Source organism: Vulpes vulpes, chromosome 10 (assembly GCF_048418805.1).
Source record: "Vulpes vulpes isolate BD-2025 chromosome 10, VulVul3, whole genome shotgun sequence".
Classification (NCBI taxonomy): Eukaryota; Metazoa; Chordata; class Mammalia; order Carnivora; family Canidae; genus Vulpes; species Vulpes vulpes.
Genome location: NC_132789.1, coordinates 7,326,313 through 7,339,039, shown reverse-complemented (window position 1 = coordinate 7,339,039; position 12,727 = coordinate 7,326,313). Strand labels below are relative to the sequence as shown.

The following is a 12,727-nucleotide window of genomic DNA, read 5'->3' as shown; positions in this document are numbered from 1 at the left end:
TGATTTATTTGGATCTTAATTCAAGGATGTTATGGGCACACAGAGCTCAAAAGCACCTGATGTTGTCTTTCAGACCTCTTCTCTTCCAGCCGCTCCATTTTTGGTTCCGTGCTGCCTGCTCCTGTCTCAGCACCTGCACCAGATCCCAACAGCCCTCCTGCTCAGGTAGAAGGAGCTGGGGAGAGGGGGCCCAGGGCTAGGCTAATGAATAACCATACAGTCATAAGCAAAGTGCTAGGGCTTGCTAGATCTAGTGCTGCACACATGGAATGCGTAAAGAAGTTATTCTAGCCCTCCTTGAAGGCAGCCATAGATCTGTAAGAATTGGGAGCTATCCATAAACATGTACTCCTACCTGAGGCTGCATGTAACCTGTGTGCAGTGAGCTCTGTTCTGACCAGTTAAGAGAGGATTAGCAAAGGAAAACATGAATTGCTAATAAAAAGAAGTTCTATGTATTTCTTTTACTTTTTACTTAATAATTAACACAAGTTGTTTATCAGGTGCTGGGGCTGCAGAACTGAGTGAGGCACAGCTCTTCACCCTTAGGGGCTCTCAGACTGACACCTGTATCCAGTTAGACACCAGAAACCTGGCCCCATCTTCTTCCATCTGGCTCTGGGAAGAATTTCTTCTATAGAGACTGAGATCCTGACAATTGATTCCTTATAGCGTTTCCCTTTTAGGAAGAGGTGACCTCTAGAAGTTGATACATGAAACTGTCCTGAGGGAACCCCATGAGCAGCTGTGCTCCAGGCTGCTTGTGCTCTGTAACACAAGATGGCCGGGTCTTTGCAAGGGGGGGAACCCCTGCTGGACTCTAGAAACAAGATATTCCCAGGCCAGGAGCCAACTGTGTGCAGTCATTTTGTCTGAGCTCTGTGTTATCATTTAGTCCCTAATGGAAACAAGACCCCTGTGGACACCTAGAGAGAGATCTCCATTCCCCCCAAATTAGCAGTAATGGGGATGGGAGCCATCGCCTCATCCCTCTATCCAAATGTTCTGCTCAGGAGCCCAATGTACATTGTTAGACTTGTGTTATGTCGTACCAGGAAGTGACAGCAAGTTGTGTGATCCATCATTTGTCCTTCCTTTCTCAGGAGACCATCCTGCCAACCAGCGCGCTCCCCACTGTGAGCCTCCCCGATAGCCTCATAGCACCTCCTGCAGCCACCGCCTTGGACCCCACGGATCGGCAGGGCTGTGAACGAGCCCCGCGGCCCGGAGACCCCTTTATCCAGCCTACGGACTTCGGTCCCCCTGCACCACCCCTGAATGTCCCTCAGCCTTTCCTTCCTGTGTTCACCATGCCCTTGCTATCTCCCAGCCCTGCCCCAGCACCTACTTCTCCTGCCCTGCCTTTAGCCCCGCCCCCTGCCACTGCCTTGAGCCCCTCGGCTCCACCTACCTTCCTGCATCCGAAGTTTGCTGGCGCCAGCAAATCACCCTCCGTCATCACACACACGGCCTCTGCCACCCTCACGCATGATGCGTCTGCCACCACCTTCAGCCAGAGCCAGGGCCTTGTCATCACAACCCACCACCCCACACCCTCGGTGTCCCCCTGTGGCCTGGCACTGCCTCCAGCTACCCGGCCGCCAACTGCTGGGCCTCCCCAACCCTGTTTAACTTTTGTGCACCCCAAGCCTGTCTCTTTGACTGGGGGAAGGCCCAAGCAGCCCCCCAAAATAGTGCCTGCTCCCAAACCAGAGTCTGTGTCCGTGGTATTGAAGAATGCTTGCATCGCCCCAGGTGAGTCAGGTGGAGGGAAGCCAGAGTCTAGTCTTCCCTTCCCGAGGGATATTTCCCTGTCTCCAAGGCTTGTAGACTTGTGACACACGTATTGTGAAACGAAAGTGTTCCAGTCTACTACCTGTGTGTGATCTAGTCTATTGTCTACTCTGTATTGTTCTTTTAAAGTTAGTCTCGACCCAGTTTGAAAAAGCATGATCTGGGTGATATCTTTCCTGGGTCTGTAATCTGTCCCCTTCAAGGAGAAGTTGCAAAACGAATGTCAGGTATCCCAGTGGTTTTGTCTTTCTGTGCCCTGTGGTAAGGAAGGCAATGTCTTAGCAGCAGGAGAGGGGTCGATGCTGCTTCTGGGGTGCCCCACAGCTTGGGGGGCCTCACTCTCACCTTCTTGTTCTGGTAGCTGCCTTTTCAGGACAACCACAAGCAGTGATTATGACATCAGGCCCTCTGAAGAGAGAAGGGATGTTGGCTTCTACTGTGTCCCAGTCCAATATGGTCCTCACGCCTACTGCCATTGCCCGGGTGAGGGGTCCCTGGACAGACGCTCAGCATCCTTACCACCCCAGCATGGCCCTACTCTTGGATGGTCTTCACCTGACATGATCGGGGTGACCTCTCTCTTCTGTGTTACCTCAGGGTCCTGGAGTCACGGAGTTCCACAGTGGCATCCTGGTGACAGACCTTGGCCACACCACGAGCAGCCAACCTGCCCCTGTCTCTCGGCTCTTCTCTCCAAGCACGGTGCAAGACTCCCTGGTGAAGGGCGAGCAGGTCCCTGCCACGGGTTCTAGTGAGTGCGCACTCCAGTTGGAATGGTTGGGACTTGATGAGTGAAACGAGCATGCCCACACCTAGATCAGGGAGACGGCTCATGAGGTTCCCCAGGATTGAGGCTGGACTTACAGAATGTGCAGTCAGGTCTTATAAACCTGCCTGCAGTGCTCAGCATAGTACCAGGTCATTTACAGTAGCAGAAAAGTGGCAAGCATGTGCATGGCAGACAACTAGAGTGCATGGGGAACACCCCTCTGCCCTCCTTCAGAAAGGCCTGGCTCTGAGCTGCCAGTTCTGATCCAGAAAACGGAAGCCACCCAGGCATATCTTCACATCAGTGTGGTCATCCCTTAGCTTTCAAGCATCTTGCATCTCTTGAGCCCATTTCCACACCATGGGCCGTCCATTGAGTTGAGGGAGAACTGATTTTGCCCAGTGAAGAGCCACGAAACCAGGGATAAATGATTTGCTTGAGGCTGTGCCCATGGTGGTGGGGGTAGAACCAGAACCCAGGCTTCCTTCTTTCAGATGCCACATCAGTGAGGGAGACCAAAGATGCCTTTTTGTCTCAAGTAAACCAGAGCATGGCTTCTCCTGGAGCTCTATGTAAACAGTTGTCCTCCCTAAACAGTCCAGGAGACCGGAGGAGGAAAAGTCTCTGCCTACAGAGATCAGAGAGTAGAGAGACTTTGGTCAAGGAGGGTTGGATGAATAAGGCCACCAGTCTGGAAAGCTAAAGACAAAGACTAGTTACAAGTCATGCCTTTACAGTGGTGTAAGTTAGGCCTCAGGTACCATAGCATTACCCTGTCTGCCAAGCTGCAGAACCCTGGGCATTGGAGCCAACTAGGGAAGCTGAGAGAATGGAGAAGGGTTGGGGGGCAATGGCCAGTGCTACAGAAAGGTATGTGCTGGGGCACTCTGGGAAGGCATCCATGGTGGCCCCGGGGGGCTCGGGGGCTCCTGAGAAATGCCAATGACCAGGGCATGGCTGGTGTGGCAGTGGGTGAGATTGAAAATACAAGAGAACAGATATGTAGAGTTGAAAGAATAAAATAAGCAGGTATGGTAAGAAGTAGAGCCTTAATGATGTTGTAGAAACCACCGGCGGCCTCCAGCTGGCTTGTTAGGCTGGGTGAGTAGTCAGGCCTCTTCTCAAAACTCTCCATGTCCCCCAAAACATGTGGCTGGCCAAGCTCAGGCCCTGTTCCTACCCCATGTCCTGCCAGCCTTCTCCAGGTCTTATCCGCACCTAATAGAACCCTCCTTGGGATGTCAGCAAGGATTTCTCCAGTTTTTGCTCTGGGGTCGCTGTGGGAGGTTCCAGATGGGTTTTTAGGGTTTGGGATGTGCAGGGGTTCCTTCCTGGGTGAGCACTGTCTCAGCTGCTGCAGCCAGCCATATCCTAAGAGGAGTCTCTGTTCTTCACAGGTCGAGATTGCCCAAACTCAGGGCAGGCCTCTCCATGTGCTTCTGAGCAGAGCCCCAGTCCCCAGTCGCCCCAGAATAACTGCTCAGGGAAATCTGCAGACCCCAAAAATGTGGCTGCTTTAAAGGTATCACAGGTCTCTCTTGGGTCTTGATTTCCTTGGAGAGATGGGCAGAGGGGCAAGGAAGAAAATATCAAGGGACCATCAGGGCAGCTGGTATTCCATAGCATCAGGAGCCTGGATGTTTGCTGCTTATCTGGAGATTAGGTTGGGTCTTCCTATTCCTCCACCTCCTGGCTGGCCCTGAGCCCCAGACCTAGCACCGATCCCATGAACCCATCAAACCCTGGAGCCAGCGGGAGGCAGCAGCTGGAAGAACCAGCTTGGGAAGAGGGAGGTGAGGGTGGCTGGGAAGTGCTGATCAGCAGCAGAGGCTACGCCCCGAGGGGCTCCATTCTGCAGGCAGGGTTTTCTAGCATCCCTGCCCTGGTTCCTCCTCTGTTGCCCCTCCTTCCACTTACTCCCTAGCTGCAGGTTGGGAGGGCAGGGAGTGGCACTGCAGTGCACCCTGTGTCACAATGACAAGTCGATTCCCCAACAGAACCGGCAGATGAAGCATATTTCAGCTGAGCAGAAAAGGCGCTTCAACATCAAGATGGGCTTTGACACCCTCAACAGTTTGATTTCTAATAATTCCAAGCTGGTGAGTGATGCTTGGGGGGTAGGGGTGGGGGTTGTGTTCCTGTATCGGCCTTGGTACCAGGTGGACAGGCGGGGGTCACTGTGGCTGTCATGGCTCTGACCCACGCTGTCCCTCTTACAGACCAGCCATGCCATCACACTGCAGAAGACCGTGGAATACATCACCAAGCTGCAGCAGGAACGGAGCCAGATGCAGGAGGAAGCCCGGCGGCTGCGGGAGGAGATTGAGGAGCTCAACGCCACCATCATGTGAGGCTGGCAGTGTGGGGCCGAGGGCTGGTGCCTCGTCCTCCCATGTGTGTGTCACAGAGGCGGGGGGTCCTTTGTGGCCTTGTCACCAATAGCCACCTCTCTGTTGTAGCACTTTGGGCTTTTGTCATCCTCCTCCTTCTGAGGCCTTCTCCTCTTTGCCTCGGTGGCCCACTCGGCTGGCCCTGTGCACTCGGTGCCCCAGGGTCCAGCTTCACTGTCAGCTGCTCTGAGTTTCCTGTGATTCTTCCTGTTGTTCCAGCTCCTGCCAGCAGTTGCTCCCTGCCACGGGAGTCCCTGTCACCCGGCACCAGTTTGATCACATGAGAGACATGTTTGATGAGTATGTGAAGAGCCGGACCCTACAGAATTGGAAGTTCTGGATCGTATCTTTGGGTTCTCTTTGCTTCTCCCACCCCTCAAGCTGTGCACTGAAACAATAGACACTGACACCCTAGTTGCTTTAGACAAATTCTTTATAAATGGTTGTCATTGAGTTTATCAAACAGGCAGTACTGGTTTGCCTCGGTGGAGGGGCCCAGCCTGGCCCACGGTGTGAAGTGGGCTGTTGTTGGTGACCATCCAGGCTTGGGGCTTCCCGGGAGGCAGAACAGGCCAGTTTTGCTCTCTGCGTGCTTGGGAAATAAAGATGCTTTTTTGCAAGGTGCTAAAGCCACCTGCAGAGGCAGTCCTGGAGGAGGGAGGTAGGATCTAATCCAACATATCCTGGCAGCCATCTCAGGCCTTGCAACAACAGGGAGGCTGAGTACCACCCGGTGGGATAGATGGGAAACCAAGACTCATAAATGACTAAGTGGCAGAGTCAGGATTTGAAACCAGCTCTCTGCAGGCTGTTGTCTGCATTTAGGCCCCATGGTCTTGGATACTGTCCTGAGGCACTTTGACCTGAGCGCCAGAGTCTGTCCCTGGGGCCAAGGCCCACCAGTGCTCAGCTTTCCAGATGTTAGCAGGACCCCTGTGGGGGACAGCTCCTGCCTCATCAGTCCACTTCCAGCTACTTCTCTGCTTCAGACAATCTGCACACATGATGGATGGGCCTTATGTCTTCACCATGTTGCTAACCATTGGGGAGCAGAGGATTTTATCCGTTTGCACTCTAGTGGCTGGTTTTGGAGAGCAAGATGACCAGACACCATCTCTATTTCCTCTGCTTTGCCTGGCTTACTCATCTTGGCTCTGGCCCTTATCATTGATGGAGCTGGGTGGCCGCTGGGATGATTCAGGACCTCTTTGGTAAAATGGCATAGTCCTCATCATCCTCGGCTTGGGAGACCATGGGCATGAGCATGGCTGAGATTAAAGAGAAAATGGACCTCATGACTCTGCAGAGTTGATTGCCCAGGATGGTCTGAGAGACCTGCACAGAATGTGACTAAGCCAGCACACGTTTATCACAAAGGACAGACTTCATTCATCTCTAGACAGATAGTTTCCACCTTTTAGTTGGCCATGGGCCTCTGTTGTTCTTGCCAGTATATATACAGACTGTTGCCTTTCATGTAGTTATTCTTGGACCTGTTCCACACCAAGGAGACTTCTATGTCCTTGTCTCTGGCAAGGGTACACGAGGGTACGTCTTACCTAGGTTGTGCTCTTTCATCAACTATGCACAGTTATTTGGTGGTCCTAGGGCAGGTCAGTCACAGGCAAACCTATAACTGGACTGTATTCTCCCCACCCTTGGTTACGTGTTCGCTGGCCTGCCTCCTTGCTTCTTGCCTTTTCTTTAACCCACCTGCCATACAGTTCAGTATCATCATCAAGCCGCTGTTTGAGTCCTTCAAGGGGATGGTGTCCACCAGCAGCCTGGGAGAACTGCACCGGACGGCGCTGTCCTGGCTGGACCAGCACTGCTCCCTGCCTGTCCTCAGGCCAAGTGAGTTAGAGTCTGCACGGGGCCATGGGGGCTTGCCAGATCCTTTAGGATGGTCCCAGAGGGGGGAGGGCCTGTGCAGGTAGACTGCAGGCAGCTACGTCAGCAGTGCGGGGAGCACGAGGATGATGCTGAGGAGGAAGTGCCAACTGCAGGATAGGGCACATCCCCTAGCACCTCCTTCGCTTCCTATCATCCCTGTGTGCCAGTGTGCTCAGGTCCAGCTGGCGTTTATTGAGCACCTCCTATTCACCAGGCCCTGTCTCAGGTGCTTTCAGATATGCTTTCTCATTTAATTCTTACAACTAACAAGGCTCTGCACATACATCGAGGTTATAGAGATGTCACATTAAAACAAGTGGGAAAACAGGAACAGCTTGGGATTCTCTGCCTGTCTGCAGGAGAGGAGACAGGGTTTGGAGATATATCCTAGGGGCAGAGAGGCTTTGGTGGTATCTGTCCCTTGGTTGAGCTCAGTGCCTCTCCTGCTTTGGTGGGCATGGGAATTACCACACGGGTTGTATGTATAAGACCATTTGTGCTGTCCATTGTGGGACTAGAAGCTGCTGTGCTTGCCTATGTCCCTGGGCTGACCTCCCCCTTTCTTCCAGCGGTGCTGAACACCCTCCGGCACCTGAGCACGACCACCTCCGTTCTGACAGACCCATCCCAGCTGCCAGAGCAGGCGGCAGAGGCTGTCACCAGAATTGGCAAGAGATCTGGGGAGTCCTAGCAGCGCCTAGCGGGCACAAGGCTGCACAAGATGCCGTGGAGGCTCTTCCTTGCCTGCGGAGAGGATGCTGCACCCCACGCCTCTCCTGATGCAGAGCTCAGGGCTCCCCTCCAACTCCACTGGCCCACTGGGCCACTCAGAACACTGCACTCAGGTCTGCAGCAGGTTCGGGTCCTGCCAACAGCAATAGCCCATCTTTGGGAACCCCTTGCTGTGAACTCTTACTCAGCGACCTCAGTGGTGACCTCCCTTCCCTGCCCTCGGGCAGCCCAAAGTCCTGTCCTGCTGGCAGTCTGCTGGGCCTTTGGTGCCTGTGCAGGGAGTAGGTGGGACAGAGGGGCAAGGCCTGCTCCCGTGAGATGCTTCTGTTCTCAGACTCATGGATGCTCGCTCCTGTTACCCTCCAGGCACTCGGATGGCCCTGAGTGATTCCCTGTGCCACTCTGACTCACCCGTGGGGCAGGTGGAAGGCATCCTTCTTCCTCCCTCAGACTCTGACCTTGTAAGTAGGTTTGAATGGCTGCTCAGGCTTGCGCACGGTAGGCTGCTCCCACCACACAGGCCGCCAGGGAACCCCAGAAGCTGTGTGCAAAAGCAGTAGATGTGAATGCACTCGGGACAAGAAGGAAAGCACAAGCAATGCAAAGCTGCTGCTCTGGCTCGGAAGCCCCTCGGGCAGCGCTGCGGGCTGGTGTCACTTCATTCTGGCTGGTGTGGCAGCAGCCATGTGTTGGTGACTTGAGAACCATGGCAGGGACTCAGGCGGGGCCTCATTGGGCACCACCTCACAGCATGGCCCTTGTTCACCTGCTTCTAAGCTGCAACCTCGGATGAGCCAGCAGTGTTCAGTGGACGCTCATAGCCCTCAGGGTGTAGCATTTGAAAGGCCAGACTCCACGGCACCGCCATTGGCCTGTCATCTTGTCTGGATTGTTCAGCCAGGAGCCCCAAACCATAACAGTTCTTGGACCAAAGATTATCACCACACCCAAAGTCTGTCCTGTGTTGTGTTTCAAAGAAGAAATTGTTGACAGGCAGAACTTTGAGGCAACCAGCCTCAGAGCTGTCTAGGCATCTCCCAGATCAGATAGTGAAGAATTACACTCATAATGGTCAAGGCGGGGGGATATCTGAAGGCAGTGGCCTACTTCTGAATGTGGGAGTTGCATTTGGAATGTCCAGGCCCATCCTCTTGCTGTATCTGCAGGAAGGAGCTGCAAATGGAAGGGCGGGCACTCTCTCTAACACTCAGGTAGACCAGCCAAGGGTACCTCCTCGTTGAAAGAATGTGCTTTTAACGTCCTGCTGTGAAGTTCAGAGGGTCAGTGGTCTTTCATTCAACCTCTGTCCTCCCTGCCAGAGATGGAGCCTGGGCAGTGCTAAGCAGGCCAGAAATCCTGGGTAGGGTCTGTGGGGGGGCACTGAGGGCTACCTCCTGGAGTGTGGATGCATTCAGAGGCTCCCACTGGTTCCTGGAGGCCCTGCTGAAGATGCTCAGGGGCAGCCAGCCCTGCGTCAGCCCCAGCTGATGGAAGATGGAAGGGGTGTCCACTCCCTGCCTCTGGATGTGCCACCATCTCTGCTGCAGGTCACCGGCAAGTCACCTATTCCCTTGTCTGTGCTTCAGCCCAGTCCAAGAGCAGCTTGGCGGCATCCCTCAGCCTCTCCAGAAAATGTGTTTACAGGCCTCCCACATCACTTCCCTGAGGGGTAAGCACAAGACAAGGCTGGGCCGATCCTTCACGCCCACTGGGAAGTGGTAAGAGAACTCATCCTTCACCCCAGGATAAACACGAAGTCGCCCTTCAAAAGGGGAAACACCACCATGGTAAGAACTCACTAGGGTCAAAAGGAAAGACACAAGATGTCCCCAGCTACGAGGGTTCATGGAGGGCCATGAGCTTGGTCCCTTCCCCAGTTCCTGTGCCTTTGTAAACCATGCAAATGGCCGTAGTGCTCGGCCCAGCAAGACCTCTCCTAAATTAGCAGCCTTCTCCCTACCCCGTGATCAGCATGGGGATTTTTTTTTTTTTTTAACTCCGTGGGATATAAAATTGGCCTCTTGCTTCTTCGGCCTACCTCTCCTTCTCTTCCTTTTGCTGAATTAATGTTCATGATTTTGTTAAATATTTAAGGCTGTTAGGTCATGTAAGACATGAAGGGTGTGTGTGTGTGTGTGTGTGTGTGTGTGTGTGTGTGTCCTAGCAGACTGTTAACTAGATGCATGTTTTTGTTTTGAGACATTTACTTAAATCCGTTTCTCTTGGTGCTCACAATTACCATGGCGATAGGGCCACAAAGCTGTATCTCTTACCACAAACATGATTGTTTCTTGTCCCAGAATCATTTCTTATGTTGGAATCTTGCCTGATGAACCTGGCCAGACACAGGGGCACAGCTGGGGTGCTAGGACAGCGAGACCACTCTGCCAGAGGCCTCAAGCGCATGCTGATCGCAGGGCTGTGCTCTGTTTACACTCCTCACCCCTGCCACTGCCTCTGCTCCCATAAAAGAAACTTTAAAATGCTGACACTTTGGAGAATAAAAAAAATCAATCTGAAAAGGGGGGAAAAAAAAGCCTGTCTGGGACATAAATCTGAAAAGCATTTCTATGAAATCTTTCTGTGCCATCAGCTCCCTTCGAACTACTACCTGCTCTTTCGCGATGAGTGGGAAATGTAGGGACAGGGCAGGTGCCACCATGGGGCTTTCTGAAAGTTGGTGCGGCCCGTCGGCCCGTCCCTCGTATCTCAGGCAGGTGACACCAGCAGTCACTCCCTGCCCATGCATCCTGGCTACTATCCAGCAGATTTTCTCACATGAGCAGCAGACCCAATGTCAGAAGTTAGCGTTAATGAGGTGCTAACGGGTGTCACTGGCTTTCTGTCGAGGAAGGGCTGGAGGGCAGGGAACTACCAGCTCTGCCCTGTTCCTGGAGCCTCCGCAGGAGGAGACATGGTCAGTGGTTGACCATGTGTCCTTGGGGACCCAGCTTCATCTGCTTCCTGTCCTTGTGACCTGACCCCTTCTCCCCTTGCTAGAGGTTAGGCCTGAAAGTTTTTCTGCTCTGGCTGACAGAAATAAAAACTTTGACTCTGAAGGAGCATGGCACCCCAGGGTGATGCTAATCACTTTTGTCTCACCCTGGGTGGAGGACTGTAGTGGCAAGTGACCTGAGAACAAGAGGAATGAGGAGCAGGTTCGTTTCCAGGATTACATGCTATCAGTCTAGCTGAAGCACTCATCGGCGTGGTGTGGGGCTGCCCTCTGTGGTCTCTGCCCCACTGCCCAGGACCGCCCCCCCCCCCCCCCACCGGGTGCAAGCTGGCCTACTCTCTTCTCTCTCGGGTGGAAAGTTGTCTTTCCCTAGAGATGCCCTGGTTCCCATTATGCACTTTGCCAGTGATGAAGCCCACCCACCACTCATGGGAACTTAGCTTTCCCAAGTGTTCCCGAGGTCATGGTCTCACTGGGAAAGAGAGATGGGAGGCCCTGGTGTGAGCAGCATGGCAGCCGTGGGTCAGAGTCTTTGCTCCTTGCCCTGATACCTCCTATGTTGAGGATTTTCACATCTGAGCATGGACAAGGGGAGAAGACGGTTGAAGGTGGAAGAGCTTGGAAGCTCAACACCTGTTTGTAACATTCAGTAGTGTCCTTTGCCTTGACCCTCTCGGGTCAGAGGGGCTGCAGGAGCTGGGAGAAACCTTAGGTCCTACTGTGTACCGCCACAACTGCCCCATTTTCTTTCCCCTCTGAGGATTTGTCTTTCCTGGCTCCTCATGCAGGGGGCTATTTCCTCATTGGGGTTTGCGAAAATCAGCCTTTGAGAAAGAAAAGGGAACTTTTCATGTTGAACGTTGGCTTTGATTCTGTGTGTGTTGCGTGTGTGTGTGTGTGCGTGTGTGCGTATGTGCAAGCGCTTGCACAAGCCCACCTGTGTGCGTTTACTTAATGGAATTTTATTTTTGTGAAATTCCTTCCCAATTATGTAGCAGAATTCATCTCCATCTCCTAGTCAAAGTTTTGGTTTCATAGTCAACCCTGGGTGTCACTTATTTGAAGAATTCTCTTCTGGGTTTCTAAATAAAGGTGTGCTCCTCTCAAGGCTTGAGACTGAGGAGGGTTTGGGAGAAATGGATACATTTCCGTGGAGTTTGCCCTGCAGCTAAAGGGCACGGAGGGCTCGGCTTGGGGAGACATGACTGCCAGGCTGTGTTTCACACGAGGGAGCTTGAGTGCCGCCTCTCCCCCACAGCACCCCGCTCTTTCCACACCCCAGTCTCTTAGCCCACAAAAGGGAACCTTGTTCATCTACTTATTTTGTAACATCACAACTGAGCCACCATGTCCTCCTTTTCCAGGTTCCAGTTCATTGTGTAAATGGTTCGTTTTTTCTGTGGTGAACTTTGGTGATTGTGTCAGGGCTCTTTTAGGAGACGGTTTCCCCTCGTGGTATGAACAACAAAACCCGAGGAGAGCCTTGTCAGTTGGGGGTTCCCTCAGGCCTGCGCCGTCCAGAACACCACCCTTCATGCTCTGCTGCTGAGAAGCCCATTTCCACCAGCTGTATTCAACACTACAATGCAGTTTTAAAACTATATTTGCATCCGAGACAATAAAAAGCTGTATTTTTTTGAAAAGTCTGTGATGTGTGATCTTAAATGCTACCCTCTTGGGCTGTAGAAATGATGATATGGGGAGATGGGAACAAAATGATGCTTAGACTGGCTGACTCATTCAAACCTTGGGGGGTGGGTTCAGCCTGGATTGAAGGCCTTAGCGGTGAGGAGAGAGGCCCAAGGTGAGTAGGGGGTTTTAAAGAATGACTGCTGGAAGGGCCCATGACTAAAGCCCAAAATCACCGCTTCTCGTGGTGAACTCACCAGGGGCTGGAGCTCCAGGCCTTTCTCAGGTGGACAGAGTTCAGTGGTGCTTGTACAGACTGCCTGTGTCCTCCTCATCTGGAACCCGGGCAAATGGTACCTACCCTGCACCCTTGAACCAGGGTGGTCATGAGGTTCACGTAAAATTATGTCAGGGTGCCCAGTAACCCCTGAAACACTGTATTTAGAAGGTGTGGGTTATCATCAGTATGGCTAACACTGGCTGCTGAAAGTGTCCTAAGTCATGGTGATGATCCTGGAGGCCATGGTCTCCATGCTAACCGTTGATCCAAAACTGTAGGAAAAT

General features: G+C 52.9%; 1 protein-coding gene across 1 annotated transcript in view; it reads left to right on the top strand.

The window, feature by feature from the left end:
* The window catches only part of MLXIP (MLX interacting protein), a 59,966-nt gene extending 47,789 nt beyond the window's left edge, over positions 1–12,177 (top strand). The window contains exons 8-17 of the mRNA XM_072722770.1: positions 74–165; positions 1,104–1,755; positions 2,156–2,277; positions 2,392–2,545; positions 3,961–4,085; positions 4,561–4,662; positions 4,783–4,910; positions 5,173–5,296; positions 6,678–6,807; positions 7,416–12,177. Of these exons, the coding sequence (XP_072578871.1) occupies positions 74–165; positions 1,104–1,755; positions 2,156–2,277; positions 2,392–2,545; positions 3,961–4,085; positions 4,561–4,662; positions 4,783–4,910; positions 5,173–5,296; positions 6,678–6,807; positions 7,416–7,537 (1,751 nt within the window). The 3' untranslated portion in view covers positions 7,538–12,177. The remainder of the gene's footprint in view (positions 1–73; positions 166–1,103; positions 1,756–2,155; positions 2,278–2,391; positions 2,546–3,960; positions 4,086–4,560; positions 4,663–4,782; positions 4,911–5,172; positions 5,297–6,677; positions 6,808–7,415) is intronic.
* The last annotated feature ends 550 nt before the right edge of the window (positions 12,178–12,727 follow it).